The sequence below is a fragment of the Falco naumanni genome, chromosome 3, assembly GCF_017639655.2.
Source record: "Falco naumanni isolate bFalNau1 chromosome 3, bFalNau1.pat, whole genome shotgun sequence".
In the NCBI taxonomy this organism is placed as follows: domain Eukaryota; kingdom Metazoa; phylum Chordata; class Aves; order Falconiformes; family Falconidae; genus Falco; species Falco naumanni.
In genome coordinates, this window is record NC_054056.1 from 105,192,944 (window position 1) to 105,214,377 (window position 21,434).

Consider the following 21,434-nt stretch of genomic DNA (forward strand, 5'->3'; position numbering starts at 1 on the left):
TTATTTGAAAAATACTCTGTTTGTTAACTAAACAGTCTGTACTAGTTATCACAGAGTCTAAAAGGATATCAGACTTCTGAAAATTTATCTAAGGCAAAAAATGGCCGCTTGAGATCAATGTCCAGATCACAGACTTCATTCATTTTGTTTTTACGTACCAGGGATAATGACTCATACTTTCTATCTCCGTTTCTTTGCATGCATGTCAGTAAGATGGCTCATTTGCAGCCAAAAGACAATAAAGACCAATGAATGGTAAATTAAATTCTTGCAATTCAGTTTCATCATCCTTTCCTCAAATTTGCAAAACATTTTTGCTAACACAGCACTTTTAATTTTACAATATACATTGCAGCCCATTTGTAGGCAGGCTTCTTTATTAAATCACAAAACCCTAACTACAGTATCCTATAACGACAGTCCTAAGAGTGGCAGGGAAATTACTGTAATTTCCCTTTTTGAAAAAACAGGCAAAACCACCACTTATTGGCATTACAGATCTTGTTTTTCAGGAGCTACGTAATATTATAGTTTAAAAATATGACCCACGAGTTTTGTATAAATTTATTAATTTCTCCCTAGAACTACATTTCATAATACAATGCGATTGATCGCCCTGTTTTCATATTTCAAAGCAACATTGCAGCCTGCCGCAGCATTAGCCTGTATGAAATATATAGGACATCAGCAGAGCTGCCAAGCTGCTGGGGCCACGCTTCCTCAGTCTGCTTCCTTACTCTTTAAATGTTAACATTGCTTTAACCTTCACGCTTCTGCAAAAGTGCATGAGGGATTTGTAACTTCTCACTCCCTCCACAACCACATCATGTCAACGCACTGAAGTCTCTGCTTTTCTGGTTATCAAGCTAATGCAAGAGGAAAAAGGGAGTGAAGAGCGGGTGAATGAGCCCTCTGCTCAGATTTGGATAACAAGGAAGAGGAAAATGCCTTGCCTTCTGAAGAGTTGATCTTGCCTAGCCTAGCATGACTGACTGTGTCATGGTGACTTCCTGTGCAGGACTGAAAAGTTCGACACCGCTGTTTGTTTAGGGTTGCGTCCAAAAGCACAGTCACACCCTGTCAGGAGCTGCAAGTATCGACAGCCTTCCCTCAGTGCCGGCTCTGGCTGCAGCCCCTAGGGACCAACAGGGAGCCCAATACCCTGGTAAAGCAGAGATGGAGCAACAGCAAACACTGAGACGAGGCTTTATCACTTAATTGTTCATTTATAGACTTGATTTAGGAGTGTTGTTTTAAGGTGTAGGCTTACAGAGGAGCAGTAACTTCTGCAAAATGTTAAAGGGTGTTGCTTTCAAGTGTGTTTCCTTCTTTAACAAGCTTACAAATTTCCTGTCAGGTTGGTGCTTACTTAGCTCTGGAATTTGTTTTACTGTAACAAAGTGGAAAAATTAAATTTGCCTAAAACACAGTGCTTCCAGGCCTATCCACATTTTTAAGTAAGACCTTGATACTGTAGAGCCATGACTCCACTACCGCTGTTGCACTTTATCTTTACGTGCATGTTTCAGTGTTTGCTGAGCCAAGTTCTCTGTCGACAAGCGACCTGTTTTTCAGAGGCATGCCACGGAGACAAAGGTTGACACCCAAATCACTTCACAGCAGTCTGCAAGTCTGCCTCTCTCTTCAGAAGTTGTAAACGTGTCTAAGAAAAAAGTAACAGTTCTCCTATCTGTAAGTAATGGGTTTGGGTGAAATAGCTCAAATACCTGAAAAAAATCCTTGTTTAAAACAGAGAAGGAAACTCTGGTTCTGGGCACCAGCCTGGAATACTTCAGGACCAGATTAGTATGCAGGAAGTAAAGAAATGAAAAGGCAAACCGTGGCTTAAAAATGTCATTGCACAAACTTGCATGCATATTCTCTCAGGCCCTGCCTGGTGGTTCAGTAATGCAGCAGGCAAGGATAATGATACAATTTCATAGCTCCACTAATGCCAGGGGATGCACAAAATGCTTGACAAACTGATGTTCTATATAAGCAATAGTCTGGGCCTTTCCTTCTCATCTGTAAGAGGAGCAGAAGAGATTACAGTACAAATATAGCAAATTCTATTTTATAAGCTCAGAAGCAAGTGGAAGCATAATATATTCCTTTCAATGAGCACATTAAAATTTGTGTTAATAAAGAAATTCAGACAACTTGACACTTAATTAGCAGACAAGCTAGAATTGTTCTATTTTGTTTGGGGCAGGGGGGGTGGGGGGTGGAGCAGAGAGGTGTAATAGGAAACAGAAATAACCTAGTAGACACACAGGCCATTTGTGTGCATAAATCCCTAATTCAGAAGAGAATATGGAGGTCTCTGATCTCATTATATGGGAGAGAGAGAAAAATCCAGCCCTGGCAAACTTCATTTATGAACCTTGTTACTGAGCTCTAATTTCCCCTACTGTTGTCTTTGCTTTTTGCAGTTTGCTTATGATTTTATGAGTAGATGTGATCCTAGTTTATTAAGTGACACCAAGTCAGAATCATGTAAACATTTTTCTGAGTAAGGCGTCACCATGTCTGAGCAATGGGTTCTATTCGGGTGGAGAGCTGAGGCCTAGCAAACTAGGTGTTGTTCCTGGTTGAAGCCTCTCAAGACAAGTTGGCTTTGAGAGGGCCTTGTTTGGGTGACTGGGTTCGTTCTAAGTCTGTCCTTTTTCATAGATAGGGAACCCTGTCAGACCAGGTGTATCATTTGCCTGCCAAACATTAGGCTCACAAAATACTCTGCTACAACGAAAATGACCAAATTCAGTTAGCTTCTTGATTTGTATTAGAAAAACCTAAATTTTTAGTACAATGTAAAGTTGCATGTTACCAAGCCAAAAGTAGTGTTCACAAGCTTAATACATTGAGATATGTCAGCTGCTTAAAGAGAAGAACAAAAGATTATTTAATAGACCATCAAAAGCTTGCAGAAAACTTCCTTCCACCCCTTACCATCTTTGGAACAAAACAGTCCAAAAGCCCAAGACAGGACATCTTGTGCTTTCAAGACCTTGACACAAGATGACACAGCTGCTTTGCAATGTTATCATCTGTTGTTTCCCTGTGGCATATTTCTGCAAGTACCTTCAAGAGGTGTTTATAATGTCAATGATAATTTCTCTTGAGAAAAAAAGAACTCTTAAAGCGTCCTTCATGGTCACATTAACTACAGTCTATTCCAGGAATATGAAGCAGCAGCTAACAAGCATCGCTATTCACACAGGAAGGATGCAGGAGTGGAGTGGTGGCACAGATCCCCATGCCCAGGGAATGGTATCTATGCAGAGGAACCTGCAAGACTGTGAGGCAGAGAGTGCCCAGTTCAGCAGTGAGCAAGGTAAGTGCTTGTGCTGGGTGGTGATTCCTCATCTAGCCCTCTCCCAAATGCAGAGCTGAAATCCCAGCAGAGCACACACACAACAGCAGCTCCACTCGTCAGGGTGGCTTAGCTTCATACCTCTAAGAAATCAGGCTAAAAAGATCCATCATAGCAGTACCTGTGACAGTTCCAATGTCATGGATTATTCAAGGTCTATCAGATTGCAAAGGGACAGATGCTGTGGGCATCTGCAGCATTCACAAACTGTTCATCAATGTTATGAATTTATGTATCTCCTGCAGGTTCTGCCACCAATTGTATTCCCGGCTGGTTAAATGGGTCAGACAAGGAAGTACAGTCACTAAAGGAACTGCAGTTTCCTAGACTTCAGAAACTTAAGCTCCAGAGGAAATACCCTATATTGATTTAATGTGGTTCAAAAAGGTGGCAGGGTGAGGACTTTGAGCTTTATAGCAAAACCAGCTTGACTCAGAAGAGGGGCTGTGTGCTGTGGATTCAAGACTCTTATGGGTGAAAGAGCCCTAAAGAACAGCAAAGAAATATGCTTGGCCTCCATATAGAGGTTGTTAAAGGTGTATAGAATGAGACATTCTGATAATCTCTTTATTATTTGGAGAACCATTTTTTCCATAATGCTTTTATTCCAGCAACAATTCTACTGTTCCAATAGCTCTGTCAGAGCTACTAAGCTGAGAGTTAACCCTGCTGTTGCCTCAAGAGAAGGTGGAAGCTGCTGAGCTAAAGGAAGGCCTGTGGATAGACCTTTTCAAGCTGCAGAAACCACCAGCTCAGGAGAGAGGAACTGACTGAAAAAGGAGTCTAACTGAGACCTAATAATGATTCCCTGAGGAAAACTGGTGGTCAGAGCAATTAGCTATGAATCTAGGAAAAGCCATAATTGAAAGGAGAATGAGCGTTTATTTTAATTCCTTGGTGTCTAGGAGCACTTTGGATGGGAGCTGAAGGAATACTTTTCCTTTCTAAGCAGATTCTTGGAAAGATCAAACCCCAGGATATTGGGGCTACTTGGCAGCCAGGGCCACCTCCCAGCTCCGGATCTTCGTTCCTCATTATGGCACATTATGGGACAACTGGAACATTAAACGCATTATGTTCATTATGGAGCTATGATCTATAAATGTGACTGCGTGAGATATCTGGTTTCTAACACAGGCTGTGAAGGGATGTCCCTTTTTACCATGATCAGGGAGGAGATGACGGTCTCATCAGAGACTTCAAAAAACCTCAGCCTTTCAGTTAGGAAGAAGTCCAGTGCTCTCATGTACCCAATTTGTTATAAGAGGAATGCCATGCAATATTGCTCAGAGTAGTTATAAGGCATTAGCTGACATCTGATTTCAAAAAAGTCACTCATTTCTCTGCTGCAGTTCACCAATGATCAGCTACACACAATACGTCCCCGATTAACTGTCAATGGAAAGTCTTCTTTTGATTTCACTGGGCTTTAAATTTAGCTTGTGAGAGGCCAGACCAGTTAATAATGTGCTTTAAAATGAAATGAGATCATTAGTGACTATTTTCCTCCTTTGAAATCAGCAGAGGACTTTACTTAATTCTTTGTCCTTTAATCAAAGCAGTAAAGCATTTCAGCAATCTGTAAAGCTGGCCATATAGAGCTACAAAACAAGGAAAATTCACCATAGTGTCATTTTTCTTTGCAACTCCTTTAGCTCAGTGAAAGATATTTAAGCAAACCTGTCACAAAACACACTGCTGTACAATGATGTATAAATTGACCAATGCTCCTGTTAGGAATTCTTGCCATAAGTTTCACACCAGGGGTGAAGGGCAGAGCAGAACCGTGTTGAAAAGCACTGGCATTGCTGGTTAAAAAATCACTGCTCCTTTTTAAAACCCCATCTTGTGTCTTTACTACACTGTACCATGAGACATGTACAAGCTGTGTTATATTAAAATGTTTAATTAGAAATGTGAGTTATGCCTTGCATGGTAACAGGAAACCACCATAAAATATCAAATAATGTATACTCTTGATAGTCTCAGACTATCAGAGCAGTCATGCATAAGTTCAAATCGCTTTTCAGTGGGACATTGATTAAATTCTTTGATGAATCTAGGCCCATGCATTCAGCAGCTTCTTCCCCTCAGCATGGGTTTAGTTATGTGAAGCCCGAAATGGCCTTTGTCTGTTTAGACTTCGGAAGCACATTGAGCTGGAATTTAGCCTTGCACCTAGGGCTAGTCCTCTGCAATAATTTAACTCTGTTTGCTCCGGCTCTGAGCAAAGACAAGCTGAGGAATTAACTTTCCATGTAGCGTTACCTTCCCACCCTCCTTCCCACAGGAACCGTGCAATGCAAGTTAAGCTTGTGCCTTTGCCATTATCTTGCTCTAGTGGCTCGGTTCCAACACACGGCTGTGTACCACCTCATTATTTATATCCTGCTAGCATCTTATTTAGTACCTCAGCTTCCATCACAAACGTATTGGGATAACTGCTTTTTCCTGGATAAGAGACTCATTATAATTACAGCTTCTCTGCAGGGGTCAGCACCTCCTCCCCATGAATATGATAAGGTGCTCCAAGTGCCACCTCACCTGCAAATGGTGTTTTTCCCTGCAGAGTCACTTCCCATGGGCTACAGGCTGCTATTGAATTTCTGAAGTAATATTTTAATTTAATAACTTAATTTAAGATTTAACGGCTTTCTTTCCTGTGCTTGTAGTATAATTAATTCATGTGATGGGAGCTCATTAGACTTGGGAATCTGAGATGCATCTGGGCATGCAAGGGCTGCAAACATGTAAACCTGCGTTAAGGCCTATTGAAGATGGGAAAATGCAGAGCTGTGCATGGAAAAAGTAAGCTATTTTGTTCTTAGGGATAACCAGAAAATACTTTGTTAATAGTTGGGTATGTCTTTTAATCATCTCTGTAGTTTGTAGTAATAATAATAATGGTAAAACCAACGAAAGTCTGGTCCGCTAGCATTTAAGGTGGCTAAGTCCCAGGCTTTCTGAGCTAGAAGATCTGGCCCAACGCCTGCAAACGTCATCTTGGATGTATGTGTGCATGTCCAGGAGCTGTGGGCACTTCTGCCTCTTGAAAACGTAGCTCCAGCAGATACTAGAGACCCTTTGAGCCTGACACTGAACACTCCACCATAGGACTTGGTCTCCTTGGCTTACTCAGAGCTGTGGTGCTGTGCATATCCCATGGAAGAGATAAGGGCTGTCACTGTCATTGAAAACCCTTAATTGCTGGAATAGCTGAAGCCTTGGTGTCCCGCTCCTCCAGAGGACACTGTAACTGCAAGACTGCCAGCTACTTGAAGGTGCAGGTTTCATGTTCCCTGCTGGTAGTGCTCTTCTGCTTTGATAGGATAGGTCAAATACTCACTGATTCAGAGAATGGCTCTGACCCCAAGTGCTGGTTGGAGCATTTGCTCAAGTTCTGTGTTCAAGACCATGCTCTGGATTAGGCAGAGCAGATGTTTGAAACTGCTTTCTAGGGAAACACCTGAGCTGCCCACTTACCCACAAGTCTGGGTGCGGGTATCTCATATCTTCTGTTTGCAGTGAGGGCTGAAGAACCCAGCTCCAGGAGACAGGTTGTAGTGCAGAACACCATCGCTAGGTGTGCACACCAGTCTTCCCCACAATTGTACATTTCCTTCTTCTGCAAAGGTTTTTCATAGGTGTGTTGCTTTCTTGATGAGCTAAGGAACAAGAGCACAGAAAACACAAAGAGGAAAAAGCATAGCATCAAAGGTGTTTCCATAGAGTGACACCTTTGGGTGTCAAGGACATGTTCCTCACTGTCTATACGGTGCTGAGGTTCCCAGCAGAGCACCTTTTCCCCATTGGAAATGACCACCAGCTCTAGTGAAAGCTTTGTAAAGAAGAGTGCTGCCAGCTGCCTTCTACGGGAGCTGGACGAGTTGTGTATGGAGACCTGTTCTCCAAAGACATGATTTATATAAGCATTGCACACATTTCTCTGTGTGCTGTCAGGGTACCTTGATCCTTCCCTCTAGAGGCTCATCTTCCTCTGTACAATTTATGTGGTGAGCCAGGTACACTTGTGTACCTGTTTTGCTCAATTAAACATTTTCCAGGGATGTGAGTCATCGATTTCATGGTCCAGAACATCCTCATTTCATTTCCTCTGCCCTCTGGTGATTGACTTGATTAATACTGTGTAAACACCTTGAGACCTCATTGCACTAACTACTGTATCGAAAGAGCAGAGCTTGTCCCAAAGTGCTTGTTCTGAATAGGGCAAGATGGTAGAAGCTGAGGAGCGAGGAAAAATTAGAGTCCAGTCTTTCATATGATCCTCAGGTAACTTGGTTCTTAAAAGTCCCAGTTAATTTCTGATTAAATTGACATGAGCAACAAATTCTGGTTCCAACACAGGGACTGACTACAGTCCTTAGTGACCCAGAGTGAGACAAGTGAGTCTCATTGACCACTTGACGTAAGTTTCCAACAAGCTCCAAAACCTTCCAACAAGCCCTGCCAGCTCTTCCTGATCAAAGGGTGTTTCCAGGTCGTCACTTCCCTCTGACTCCTGTTCAGAAGGGTCGAGCACCCTCTCAGCACATGTTAGGGAGAGGCCTACGTACCTGCTGCCCTGGCACAGAGCTAGTGGCATGGCCCACAGAGGCAGCAGTTTGCACAAACGGGGCCAGAAACTGCTGAGAACAACACAGGGAGCGGTGACATGTCACAGGGCATGGTCCCCACACCCACTGGAGCAACTCTCCCTGCAATATCAGGGCATCTCTCAGCCTGGGCTCCTCAGGGTACAGGTGTGTCCATGCCCAGGCAGTAGGGCTGGGGGGCAGCCTGGGGAAGGGGAGGGGGGGGAGGGGAGCAGGGCTGCGGCCCACCCCCCCAGGGCACAGCTGAGCCCCTCAGCCGAGCCGGGGGCGCCGGGGAGGGGGAAACAGGTTCGGGCAAGGGCCAGAGGCGGCCCAGGCAGAGGAGGAGGCAGCCGAGGGGGGAGCAGCAGCAGAGGCAGCCCCAGGCCGCAGCAGCAGGAGGGCAGGAGGTGCCGCAGGCCCGGAGCAGGGCTCCCCTGCAGCCCTGGCGAGCCCCCGCCGGGGCAGAGCCCCAGCCCGCAGCCCGGGGAGGGCCCCAGGCCGCAGCTGGGGGCTCTTTCCTGCAGGAGCTGCGGCCCTGGCGAGCCCCGGCGGGAGCAGGGGGTCCCTGAAGGGCCGCAGCCCGGGGCAGGGGGCTGAGGGGCTCACACGGGCTGGCACACGGCCCACACCGGCACGGCCCCGTGCTGCTCACTGCGCGGCAGGCAGTGAGGGGAAAATGTTTTCTTAATTGTTATCTGTCTTCCTCACCATTCGAATCTATTTTAATTGACAATGAACGTGATTCTCCCCAAGATGAGCCTGGTTTGCCCATGACAGTAGTTGGTAAGCAATCTCCCTGTCTTTATCTCAACCCACGAGCTTTGCCACCTTGTTTTCTCCTTCAGTAGGACTGAGAGAATGGCTGGGGGGGTCGGGCCCTTAGCCAGGTCACCACAGGGAGGATGCAGCTCTGCAGGTCTCAGGGTGCAGGGAGTTCCTGGGGCATTTTCCTGGGGCTGGGGGAGATGGGCTCCTTGTCTGCAGGTGTGTGCTGGGGAAGGACCCGTGTCACCAGGCAGAGGAACTGCTGCAGGAGGTCAGCAGACTGAGCAGCATCAGAGGTGATGAAAAGTAGATTGACTGGACCCTCACTGGTACTTGGACACAGGGGAGCCTGACCCGCCAGGTGTACTGAAGGAGCAGCAGGCGCAGTCTGGGCTTATTGGATTGGAAAATGGTGACTCCAGTGATGGTGAAGGCTGGAAACTTGTCACTCTTGGAACTGGGAGGAAGGCTCCTGCTTTTCCTGAATACACGGAATAGGTTTAGTGCCCTGGTGGCAGATGAGTGGCTGGAAGCTCTGTGCAATGAAGCACCTCAGCCCGGAGCCATGTGGCAGCATCAGGAGGGAGCAGTGAGTAACAACAGAGGGGGACTCCCTGCGGCTGGGGACACAGGCTCCCATCTGCCAACCTCACCTGCTGTCTGGCGAGGTTTGCTGCTCACTAGGGGTTCAGATCTGGGACACAAAGAGGCTCCCAGGCCTCATCCATCCCTCAGACTATTAACCCCTGCTGCTTTTCAACATGGGCACCAGTGACACTGCTGGGGAGGTCTGGAGCATAGCACAACTGACACATAACTGGTGGCCAAGAGCATGGGAGCCCGGGTGTTTTTTCTCCTTGATCCTGCTGGTTGGAGGAAAAGGCTTGAGATGGACTGGACAGATCCTGCTGGTCAATGACTGGCTGTGCAGCTGGTGTCGGCAAAAGGGATATTTGGTTTCTATGACTGTGGGACCCTCTCGGAGGGTCAAGGACTTCTTGATGGGAAAGATGGGATCCACCAGACCAAGTGGGGAAAAAATCTTTGCCAGCAGGTGGTCAGCGTGGTGGAGGAGTGCTTTAACCCAGCAATGACGAGGCAGGGAGATGAAGACTCACAGTGAAGTGGCAAACCAGGTGGCTAAGCAAAGGGTGCAGACTGATGTGGATGAGAGAGGCCTTAAGAACAGCAGAAGCAGGCTGAAGGGCGCCCACCCAACACATACGTGGAGGAATACAGAAGTGCCAATGGGACAGCTCTGCAGGGGAAGCTCTTTGGGAAATCAGCATGCTAGGGGCCTCTCTGCAGTGCCTCTACATTAATGCACGCAGCATGTAGACTACAGGAATTGCAGGTTTGCATGCAGTTGCAGGGCTACGATCTCACCAGGATCACAGAGGTTAGAGGGATAACTCACATAACTGGAAGGCTGCCATGGATGGATACAGGCTCTGTAGGAAGGATAGACTGGGGTGATGAGGAGGTGAACTTGTCATTTACATAAAAGCAGCAGGAATACACAGAGCTCTGCCTGGGAAAGGGTGATAAGCCTCCTGAGAGCTCATGGGTCAGGGTTAGCAGGCAGACCAATGTGGGCAGTGTTATGGTGGGTGGCTGCTACATACTGTCTGACTGGAAAAAAGTAGATGAGACCTTCTTCAGTGGAAAAGTGGAAGAAGCCTCATGACTGGAGGCCCTGCTCCTCATGGGGGCCCTGAACCACCCCAGTACTTGTTGGAGGGGCAACACACCAGGGCACAAGCAATCCAGGAGGTTTATGGAGCACGTTGATGACAACTTCCTGACACAGGATCAAGGAGCCAATGAGCGGAGATGCTCTTTGGAGCACACTTACAAGGAAGAACTGTTGGGAATGGGAAGGTTGGGGCAGCCTTAGCTGCATTTACCATAAGGTAGTGTGGTTCATGATTTTCAGCGGCAAAAACAGGCAAATAGTAGGGTCATAACCTGGACTTCAGGAGAGCGGACTTTGGCCTGCTCAGGGACCTGCTTTGCAGAATTCCATGGATGCAATCCTGGAGAAGAGGTCTGTAACACCTGTTGATATTCATCAAAAACCTCCTCCAAGCTCTAGAGTGGTCTATCCCTACATGCGAGAAGTCAAGCAAAGGGGCCATGGATGATCAAGGAGTTCTTGACAAAATTCAAACATTAAAAAGAAAGCATGCAAAAGGTGGAAGGTTGCTTCGAGAGATCATTTCTCTCCATCATTGGAGTTACTAAAAATCCAACCGGACACAGCCCTGAGCAACCTGCTACAATTGCACATGCTTTGAGCAAAGGGGTAGATTAGATGATCTCCAGAGGTTCCTCACACCTTTAAGGAATTTCCGTGATTCTGTGAGTCTGCTGTTCGCCCACACCCCACCCCCACTCCCGCTCCTAGTGCCTGGGCACCTTACTTTTGGCTAACATGAACTCCCTCCTGCCACAGCACGCAGCTCTTAGGAAGAAAGTACAAGGCAACCACTCCTGCAAATTAAAATTTAGGCTGCCTCCCTTTACAAAGGCAAAGGGGGGGTTAAGTGGTGGGCAGCCTTCCTTCACACAGGATCCTAGAGATGTGAGCATAGTTTCGCATGGAGGAAGACTGAAAATTGATTTCTTCTTCTGCCTAGGGATCACAGGGATTCAACTTTCCTATCACTTCCAGACTTTTGTCAGGTGAGGACTTTCAGGAGTGCTCTGCTGGAAGTGAACCACAGTGCAGAAAAGAGGGAACTGAAGAGAAAACCTCTTTGCAGAAGTCCAGTCACTCAGAGCAGCCAGTCAGGAGTGCAGAGACCTCATCACAGCCCATGTCCCTGTAAATGCATTTTACATTAACCTATTTCTAGCTCAGGTGTGTTCTGAAATAAAAAGACCATGCAAATGCCCTTTTTAAGAAGCTCCTCTTTGGTATCTGAGGTCACACATGTTCTAGGAACAGCCACTAGGATGTGAGGCGGGATCCTGCTTGCTGGATCTCCCTCCCTGTGGGTACAGGCTGTGAGAGAAGTCACAAGCTGCTTTATGTGCTTGAAGAAACTTCCCAGTGAGAAAAAGGCCCAGAACCTCAACATTCTGGATATGCTATGGTAAATAAATAAAAAATAATAATAATCAAGCTTCAGAGTTTAGCAGCCTCCAGTGCTGGGTGGCAGCTGATCAGGGATGTTCAGATATTGATTCAGTCACCCAACTCACATTTTTACTTCTTCATGTTCTTTTTCAGATCGAGTATCAGACACCTGAAAATTCAGGCACTCTTGCAGTCACATTGAGCACAGCTGGGTGCCTCATACAGCTTGTTCAAAGTCACCTAAGTCCACGCCAGAGCTAGAAATCAAATGTTATGGTGGAATCCCACCTGCGGCCCTGAGTCTTAAAAGCTGCTGTCTCTGTTAGGAGATTTTTTCTCACTGTCACACCCGTGAGAAAGCTGTCAAGGATAGCTGCAACCCACGGATGAGCTAAGATCTCCACCAGTACTTTCAGAAGACATATCTTGTTACAGCTAAATTTCCTCAGGACAGTTTCACTCAAAGTTTTCTTGCTTGAGCTGACTCGGTGCTTTTGCATGAGATTTAAATCACTCTTTCTAGTCAGGGTGTCAGGGAGAAGCAGAGTTTGTTGTATTGCTGTTTTTGTCATTGTGGATGTGCACACAATGGAAGGCTTTGATGAATTAAGAACTGTTACCCTATGGATATAAGGACCCTCATCACCTTCAGTAAGAAATGTCCCTGCATCTGGTGTGGGTAGAACATAGATCCCACTCCATCCCTGCACCTTTCATGAGTCAAAACATCACACAAGCTGAACAGTTGTACAGATTTTCTATAAACTCCCCATGAGTTCTGATGTTATCTCATGTCTCTCTCTTGCAGACACTACATCTGTTCCTTTAGCAGTTGCTGGCAGACAAGACAAGCCCGGGTGCCAACTAATACTATATGATCTTCTGCTGAATCCATTTTCCACTTTTAAAACTAAATTACGGACCAGATCCTCATCAGATTTAATACAGCTAATGCCTATTAAGCAGCTGAGGGTCTGGCCTTGTACAGGGATTATTCCTCCTCACTCTTTGGAACAAGAACACAACTGAAGAGTTGATTTTGATCTGACCTGTGAATTCAGTGAAAACATTGCTTTGTGTCTGATGCATCCATCATAAGAAATCATTAGTTTTCCAAAAAGCTACAGGAAAACGCACCATCCCCCCCCCCCCCCCCCCCCAAAAAAAAAAAAAAAAAAAAAAAACCAACAAAACAAAGGAAAGAAAGGTTGTAAAAGATACTATAAATCTTTTATTTCTTTTTAGTTACTATGCAATGCCCTTCATTTTGAAGGAAATGGTACAATCAATGATCTGTACTTCTTTCTCAGGAAAAGAAGATATTTGCACTAACAATTCAACATTTACTGACAAAAGACAGCTTACAGAAAATGGTCATGATGGAAAAAAAATCATATTTTGTGATTACACCTGTTATTGTGGATGATTCCATGAAGTGTTACAAAGTCAGGAATTTCAAGTGTGCATTTAAAGAAAGCTTCTAATTCAATATTAATGCAAAAGAACCATCTAAACCACCAGTGTTTGAAGTCACCCTGATTTCTTTCTATCCACAGTTTAAAAAGAAAGTCTAATGTGAAAGTCTAAGCCCGTTACACAATACACCTGGCCTTATCACTGCACATTGATTATAAGAGTAGTCAACACATACTCAATGAAAAGTAGATTCCTTACAAATAGAAACTGCTGTTGGAAACAATGTATTCCCTACCTCTACTTAGTTACTAGTCTCTGACCCATTATATAAAATTAAAATTTTGCTTTCAAGAAAATATTTGTTCCTACATGGCTGTTAGAATTATGGTTGGTGCTGTTAATTGTCAGAAAAGCACAGGTGAGAAACCACTCGACAACACACTTCACGCACCCAAGGACAGACCTTTGGTAAAGCTTAACCAAAGGAAAAGAGAAAAAGAAAACCACCATTACATTCAAAATCTGAAATATATTCATCACCTAATATTACCTACTTTAGTACTGAGTGTGGAATATGGAATTTAAATGACAAAACTTAAGAAGTTTGCTTAAGGTTTCATTTATACAAAACAGTTGAAAGTTTACTTCCATAGTCTAGGATCCTTCAGTCTGAAGAATATAGTTTTCCAAGTAATAAAATATATTTTTTCAATTAGCTTTGGGGTATCTTCACTGCCTACTACATTGGCCAAGTGAGCTCTAGAGAGCTGCTGTAATCAATACTTTGCATTCATGCAGAATCAGGGATAACTTGAAATCGTCTTGAGTTTATGTCCTTGTTCACTGCCATGGAAGGCAAATGTCTAAATTGTATTTTTAAAATTACTTAATCAAGGACTAATTGTCAATTTCACTATAAAGCCTTTTCCAAGACATTGTTTGCATCAAACACTCCAATACTCTGGGGAAATAAGAGCGCTTATCTACATTTCCTAGCTGGGGCTACATCTGCACATCTGGGGCTCAGTCTCGCCAGCCTTAACACGTGCATAATGATATTCACAGCAGTCATCCTATCAGTAGTGGGAGGTATGCCCAAATGAGTAAATTCATATAGATGATAAAGCGTTTGCACAATCAAAGGGCTTTTAAAACAAATTGTATTAACCTTAGATGTTAAAAATGCAAGGGGAAGTTCAAGCATGACAAGACCAGCCTGCAGCACGGTCATCAGCTTAGTTTACAGCTGCTGCATAATACACCTCTCACTGAATCAGTGCAGCTCCTGGATTTCCAGGGGGAAACTGAGGCCAAAGTTTGGGCTGGATTCCACATCCCTGTTTGGACAAGAGGCCCTTTGAGAAACAGCTTTCACAGCACTACTTGTTCTCCCCCAGCGATTATGCAACCTCACCAGGCTCCCACCAGAGACCTCAGATTGAAATTCCAGGCTCTTATTCACAAAGAAATGTAAATACACACTTAACTTCCAGCACGTGAATAGTCTTACCGATTTTCAAGTGGCTCAAGGTAGGGTCTACTCACAACTTCAAACTTCAGTATAGGCTTAGGACCTTTGCTGAACCAGAAGTTCTGCAGAAGGATCACACATGAATTTTTATATGTTAAAGATGCAGCTGCAAAGAACACTTTTATCTATTCTTACTCTTTCTCTTTTGTGATCTACACAAAAGTCTTGAAGTAGACGCACAAAGAAGTCTGTTTTCCTGGGAGATCTTTTTCTTTAAAATTAAGCTCTAGAAATCCCAGCCTAGTCTGCGGACAGTAACTGAGTAAAGTAAAGCAAAGACAAGAAACTAAGTCTTCGTGATGTGCTTCTACAGCAACTCCTGTTCTCACATCCAGCTCATTACAGGTCATGGCTTTAAAACTAGACTGCTTAGAAATATTTGCAGTGGTGTTTAGTAGCACCTATTAAATAACACTGCCTAATCAACAGGCAGGGAAAAAGGACCTGCATGTTAAAGATTCACAGCTGCATCTTTATCTGCTGGAACAAGAAATCCCTGTATAGAGGCAGCCCTCCTCCAGACCAAATACAAAAATTCCAGGCTTCCTGCCCACCCCCCCCCTTCTACTTTTACACATAAGGGAATGCCAGGAGACTGAATAAAACCCCAAACATAGCTTGCAGAGAGATTTCAAGATTCCAAATATTTATGTTTTAAATTCTGAACACCTGTATCCCAGGTGTCAGAGAGGCATATACATTTTCTAACACAGCATAACACATGCCAGGCTCTGCCTTGCTGTGAGGCAAGCTCCCTACCTTCACTCTCGCTCCCAGCAAGGCAGGGCAAGCTCTCAGATTCTCTGCTAAGGCCCTCTGCCTGTGTGGGAATTTATCCCAAAAGGCATGACCAGTACAGGGAAGCACAAAGATCAGCACAAGACACGACTTCAGTTGGTCAAAGCGGCTTTGCTCTCCATTCCCAAGCAGATTTGGTCCTTTTTATTTAACAAAAAAACGTGGAAAAGAACAGAAAACAAAGCCCAGACCAGGCAGGGTATCTCAGAAGGCGAGAAATGGCTAAGTGTCATAGTTCTGATGTTTCAGACACAAGGGAAAAATATTTTCACAACTAGTTTACTGTTTAGTACCCTGTGGGTACATAATATTTGACATTTATAGCAGTTTCTATATTTTATGACCTAGAATATACTTTAGATCACTAATGAAAAATAAACCCATTTAGAGGACTGGAAAATAATGTGCATAACAACTTACTTTCAAAAGCGAAGTTATGAAGTGATCTTTTTTTAACTTTCAAAAATATCTGTAAGAAAATATTATTTTACATACCTATATTACACAGTGAAATAAACTTTGCTATGTACAAGGTTTCAGTATGAAAGAAACCACAGCCATTTACTCATGGTCTAGATAATCTCAGTTGTCTCGTATCAGCTAGTACAACAGAGAGACTCTCCTTCACTCTTTTTTGGACTATTTCAGTGATAATTTCAGCTTTTAGGTGTTACTAGTAGTTGTATAAAACATGTGTGCAGACATTCACATATTAACCCTATTACAGTTAGGTATGGGTAGTTATGCTATCAAAGCAAGATTGCACATCTTGACAACCACAGTAACTTGAGTATAACCCAATTGCATATTGAGGGGAAAAAAAAAACAACCAACACCATAAACCCCCACATAGTGCAGACACCTGAGCTATAGCATTCTAAGGGAGCTTGGTATTAAAACTCTCCATTGCATCTGGGTGTTTCACAGCTCAAAATGAGAGCATGGGAGTCATTAAACAAACAGTATATGGTGTATTTGCATAACTATAAAAATTATTTTCCCTCCTGAAGTGAGGATGAAGTAGTCTTTCACAGCTTTTTTCCTAGCTTGCATATTTTAGGCAGAAAACGCACCACCACAACCTATTTGGATCCCATTGGCAACGTCGCTTTGTGTAGTTATAACTAATCAAAAGCTGGTACCTAGCTATTCTTAAAAGACAAACTTTGCTCCCGTCTCGGGGGGGTCTCGGGGGTGGAAAGGACGTGGAGTACTTTGCTATTTGTGGTGTAACTGTAAACAGCTGCGGGGAAGACTGCATTAACTACGGTTCAAGTTTACACCACACTGTTAGTTTCCATTATTTAAATGAACTCGAGCTTATCTTCAAGTTCATCTCATCACTATTGTCCTTCAAGAGGAAGGAATTTTGCATTAGAAGTGTCTGCTCACACACTTCAGATCCCAGGACAAAGATCTGACAGTGCTGCCTGTGTGGGAGACCAGTTCAACAGCTGAAAACCAGTTCAGGGAATATTCAAGGCAGGCAGCACCGCACTCCCCCTCCCCTCCCCTCCCCTCCTGTTTAATGAGGGAATTGCACAACTTTGGAGGCATGTCCTCTCCTTTTCTCTAATGCTATAGCTCAGCTGCATACCATAAAAATCAGCAAAAAAGGAGACATGAAATCCCTAATGAAGAGGAAATTGCTTTGCGGTAAGGAAGGAAAAAAAAAAAAAACCACCCAGAACCCCCAGCCTGCAATGCCTTCCAACCTCAGCTCCTTCTCATCCCTTCCCAGTCACAGCTGTGTTTACTGTGGTGCAGAACCTGTGGCAGGCTTGTGCTAGGAGTGCCCAGCCAAGAGGCCACCCTCTCGAGGGACAGCTTACTCAAGAGATACTCTTGCACAAGAGCAACCTCCTTCCAAACTGCCTCACTGTGTACCACAGACTTAACCAGGAGCTCTGCCATTTGCTTTAAGAGAAGCCCGGCAGCCTGTAATGAGCACTGGCGTAGCTCAGTATCTGCCTGTAAGAGGCCCAGCATACACCGGTGTGCAGACTCCTTAATCAGGGTTGCAAACTTCCTCCTTCTCTGGGACCTGTCGGCAATAGAAACATCTTGTATCCTCAGAACCACACACCGACAGCAAAGGACGAAGTCTCCCAGCCCTCGTGCAAGTTCCTATCAATTAAGGTGGCACCAGGCACATCAACCCCATTTTATTGAAATTAGTGGAGATTTTCCCCCTTACACCTTCTTGTGGGGCTGGCTACCAACCCACAAAGCCTTGCACCAGGCAAGCAAGCAGCTTGTTGCAATACCAACAGGAGCCACAACTGAAGAGAAACGGGCAGAGAAGGGAAAACAGTTATCTTCATGCTTCTGAGCTACCAACTAGTCATGAACTCAGAGCTACATGGTCATGTCCTGAAAGTTGTTGGCTCTTTCTTAATAGTATTAAATACTCTTAACTTCTGTGATAAATAGATGTCAAAGGCATTTAGCATCTTGTAGGGTCAGGCCTACTAGCAGATGGTTGAGGGAAAGGCTATGCAGTGAGGCAGGGAAAGAAGTGGAGAGGGGTAGAATTGCCCTGAGTTTTATCCTCTACAAATAAGTCAGGGGTTTTACCATCGAGCACTGAAGGAGTTAAGCACTAAAGCGCAGACACTTAATCAGCTTTCCCCCCCTTCCTTTCACATGTGATTGGAATGAAGCTGCACCGAAGTGGCCCAAAGGGCTTATAACAGCTCAATTTCGCAGCCTTCAGCTTTAATCCCCATCACCCAGGCTAAGCAGCATGGTGGTGCTGAGGCCACTACTCCACAACAGTCTGAGCACCTGGATGATGATGATGATGGTCTTCCTCCTCCTCTTCCTCCTCCTCTGCAGCCTGCAGGTGGCTGGAGAGCTCCTGGATCACAGCAGCCCTACCAATCTGGTCATTTCTCCTCTTCTCCATAATCAGATCCTCCAGGCTCTGAAACTCCAGCGTGTGGCTGCGCTTGTCACCCAGCCGGATCTGCAATCGGTAGGGCTGCTTGCCTATGCGCAGCTCCCCGCCGATTTTAAACTCCCTCTTGCCATACCGGCACCAGGCAGCGAAACACTCAGAGTTTCTCCAGCTCAAGTCCCGGTCCTTGCAACCCACCTGCTCCAGGGCATTGCGCACCACCACGGCTGGGCTGAGGGGTTTGTAGCGGTACAGCTGGTTGGCAATGCGGCCCCGTCTGCCCTGGCTGGCATCGGTGAGGAAGCTGTTCACCACCTCCAGCCTATGTAGGTGCACAACTTGAAAATCCCCGACATAGACCACCCAGTGTGGATACTGGGCCTGGCACACAAACTCCACCAGGTCACCCGGTTTGCACCTATTCAGCAGGTTCTCCGGGGTGTAGGTGCTCAGATGCCCCCCGCCTCCTTCATCACCCTCCTCTGGCAGCGCATCCTCCTCAGAAAAGCTCTTCTGGTAAATACACTCATCCCGGTAATAGACCGAGCACTCCACCTCGTGCAGCTGGGGATCGTAGGGCTGCAGGGCTGGGTGCTCACCCCCCAGGTCATGCACCGAATCCTGCTGCTGCTCCAGCTCATCATCATCATTCGAAAAGATGTAGGAGACCCCGATCCTGGGCCCTTCATCTCTGTCCATACCTGTCGGGTCGGCCGTGGGAACTTCCTTGTAGTTCAGATGGGTCAGCTTCTCCACCTGGTTCCCCATGCCCGCTGCAACGACAGACACACGCACCGCGGGGCCGTGAAGGCAGGCAGGGGGTGAGCGGCTGCCGGGCTGGCATCGCACGCCCCCCCCCCTCCACCCGCACCCCACCTCTCCCCGCTGCAACACAGCCCCTGGAGAGCCCCCCGGGGCTGCAGGCACCCCTGGGGGAGGGGCAGCGGCGGCCGCAGCGGGGTGCGGACCCCCCTACCTGCACGGAGGGAGGCGAGGCGGCACCACCACCTGTTGGGCGGCAGCGAGGAGGAGGAGGAGGAGGAAGGCGCAGGAGCCGCCGGGGAGCAGGCAGGCACCGAGCCACCTGTTAGAGGGGGGGGCGGCAAACGCCGGGGGAGGGCCGGAGGTCCGAGTCGGGAACGACCGAGTTGCGCGACCCGAGATCCAAAGGGGGCGCGCACCTGCGCGCCGCCACGCCGAGCCGTGCCGGACCGGGCCGCCGGCCAGGTGCGCCCCCACCCCCCCGCACCCTCCCCCGGCACCGGGCGGCTGCAAACTTACCCGGCGGGGCCGGCTGCGCGGCGCCGGGAGCGGCTCTAGGGCGAGCGGGGGGCGGCGCGGCTGCCGGGGGTGGGCGCGCAGCGCGGCTGGATCATGGCCCCGGCCCCGCGCGGCTCCGCGCTCCCCGCGCAGCAGCAGCGCCTGTGCGCCGCGCTGCCGGCACCGGGGCTGTGCAGAAGCGCCGGAGAGGCACGGCCGAGGGGAGGGAGGCTGGATCCGGCTGCGGACGCCCCGGCGAGGGCTCAGCCCCCAGCATTTAAAGAGGCAGCTCTTCTTTTTTTTTCCCCCTGCACCCCCACCCCCCCTTCTCCTCCACCCCTCCCTTACCTCCTCCCCGCACCTTTTTCCCTCTCCTCTCTCCTACATGCCAAGCGCTTTGCTCCCCGCCGAGGCTGATCTGCCGGCGGAGGTCGGGCGGCGGGGCTCTCGGCGCCGCGGCTGCAACGCTCTTCGCGACGCCTGGCAGCGGGAGCGGGTGTGCAACACGCTCACGCACAAACTCGCTCACTCGCGGCCCCTTTAAGGGAACGGTGGCTTAAGACAGCCCAACCCGCCGGTTTGGTCAGGGGGGAGCGGCTGGGAGACGGAGTTTGACCGGGATAGCACCGAGAGACGGTGCAAAGCCCCGGTGCGGGGCCGTGGGAATCACCCTGCTGCAGCCCCGGGGCGCGGAGGAGGTCGCAGCTGCCCACCGGCAAGCGCTCTCCGGGCAAGCGCTCTCCGCGCAGCCCCTCTCCGCGCAGCCCCCGCGGGGGCGCCGGGAGGTGCCTCCCCGGGGCCGCCAACAATAACAGGGAAGTTGTAAAGCGAACAAAATCAAAGAGCCCGGCTCTCCCGGGTTGACTTAGTGCCTTCGATTCCTCCATGAGCGGAGCGTGTAATTACTTTTATTAATTTCTTTTCTTTCCTACTCCAAGAGATCGTTCTCTTTTTCAATATAGAAGATTATGATTCTTTCCCCCTGGAAAGGCATTATCAGAACTGGTGGGAATATTTTTCTTTCTGTGTTTTGGAGAATGCAAACCAATATTTTGCTTTTCCATTAATGTCTAGTTAGTCTGCTAGGTGGGTTTATTATTCGTCCTATTTTAACATGCACTGGTAAGTTCATGCTGTTAGAATAGACTAGAGAGATAATTTATGGGAGCTAGGAGTAATGTCTTTAATTTTGTCTCATATATTCATTCCCATTGTCTGTTGTCTCGTAATTTATAAACCCAACCGCACACTGCTGCTTTGAGGATTCACTTAACAGCAGCAACTGAAGGAACAAATATGGTGTTACTGGGGTGCTGGGCACTGACCACAGAATTAGAGAATGCCGTTTCCATCAGATTATACGCCTCTGTGGTTTCAAATACAAACCTGCCCTTTGGGGTGGGGAGAACTGCTGCCGCTGGGGCTGAGATGCAAGCCCTGCTCTGCTTGGGATGGTGGGGCAGTTGCAAGCAATTGCAGCAGGTGACAGGCAGCTGGATCAGGACCTTTTTGTTTTGAATTCACCTGGTGACTGTGTCTATGGGAGCATTTTAGAGAACTGAAAACGACAGCAGGGGTGTGCTTTTGAAATTAATCTCCCAAACACCCACCCCCAGCGCACACACACACACTTGGGTTTGCATCCCGATGCGGTTTCAAACAGCGCAGACACATTCCTCTCACATTCAGCCAGACTCGATGTACTGCAGCTGCAG

General features: G+C 47.0%; 1 protein-coding gene and 1 long non-coding RNA gene across 4 annotated transcripts; one reads left to right on the forward strand and one right to left on the reverse strand.

Annotated features, from left to right (window-relative positions):
- The first annotated feature begins 1,535 nt into the window (after window positions 1-1,535).
- Window positions 1,536-12,920, forward strand: LOC121084506. The gene is made up of 3 exons (XR_005826758.1): window positions 1,536-1,692; window positions 3,221-3,334; window positions 12,624-12,920. It is a non-coding gene; the product is annotated as an uncharacterized LOC121084506 (long non-coding RNA).
- A 106-nt stretch (window positions 12,921-13,026) lies between these two features.
- LRATD2 (LRAT domain containing 2) lies at window positions 13,027-20,171 on the reverse strand. 3 transcript variants are annotated; one of them, XM_040586035.1, is made up of 2 exons: window positions 20,068-20,171; window positions 13,027-19,232 (listed from the first exon to the last, which is right to left on the reverse strand). In XM_040586035.1, the coding sequence occupies exon 2, from the start codon at window positions 19,225-19,227 to the stop codon at window positions 18,325-18,327; it is 903 nt and encodes a 300-aa protein (XP_040441969.1). In that variant the 5' UTR covers window positions 19,228-19,232; window positions 20,068-20,171; the 3' UTR covers window positions 13,027-18,324. The 3 variants fall into 3 exon arrangements, with proteins under 3 accessions (XP_040441969.1, XP_040441968.1, XP_040441970.1); XM_040586034.1 differs by lacking the exon at window positions 20,068-20,171 and adding an exon at window positions 19,741-19,983; XM_040586036.1 differs by lacking the exon at window positions 20,068-20,171 and adding an exon at window positions 19,436-19,701.
- Window positions 20,172-21,434: the final 1,263 nt, after the last annotated feature.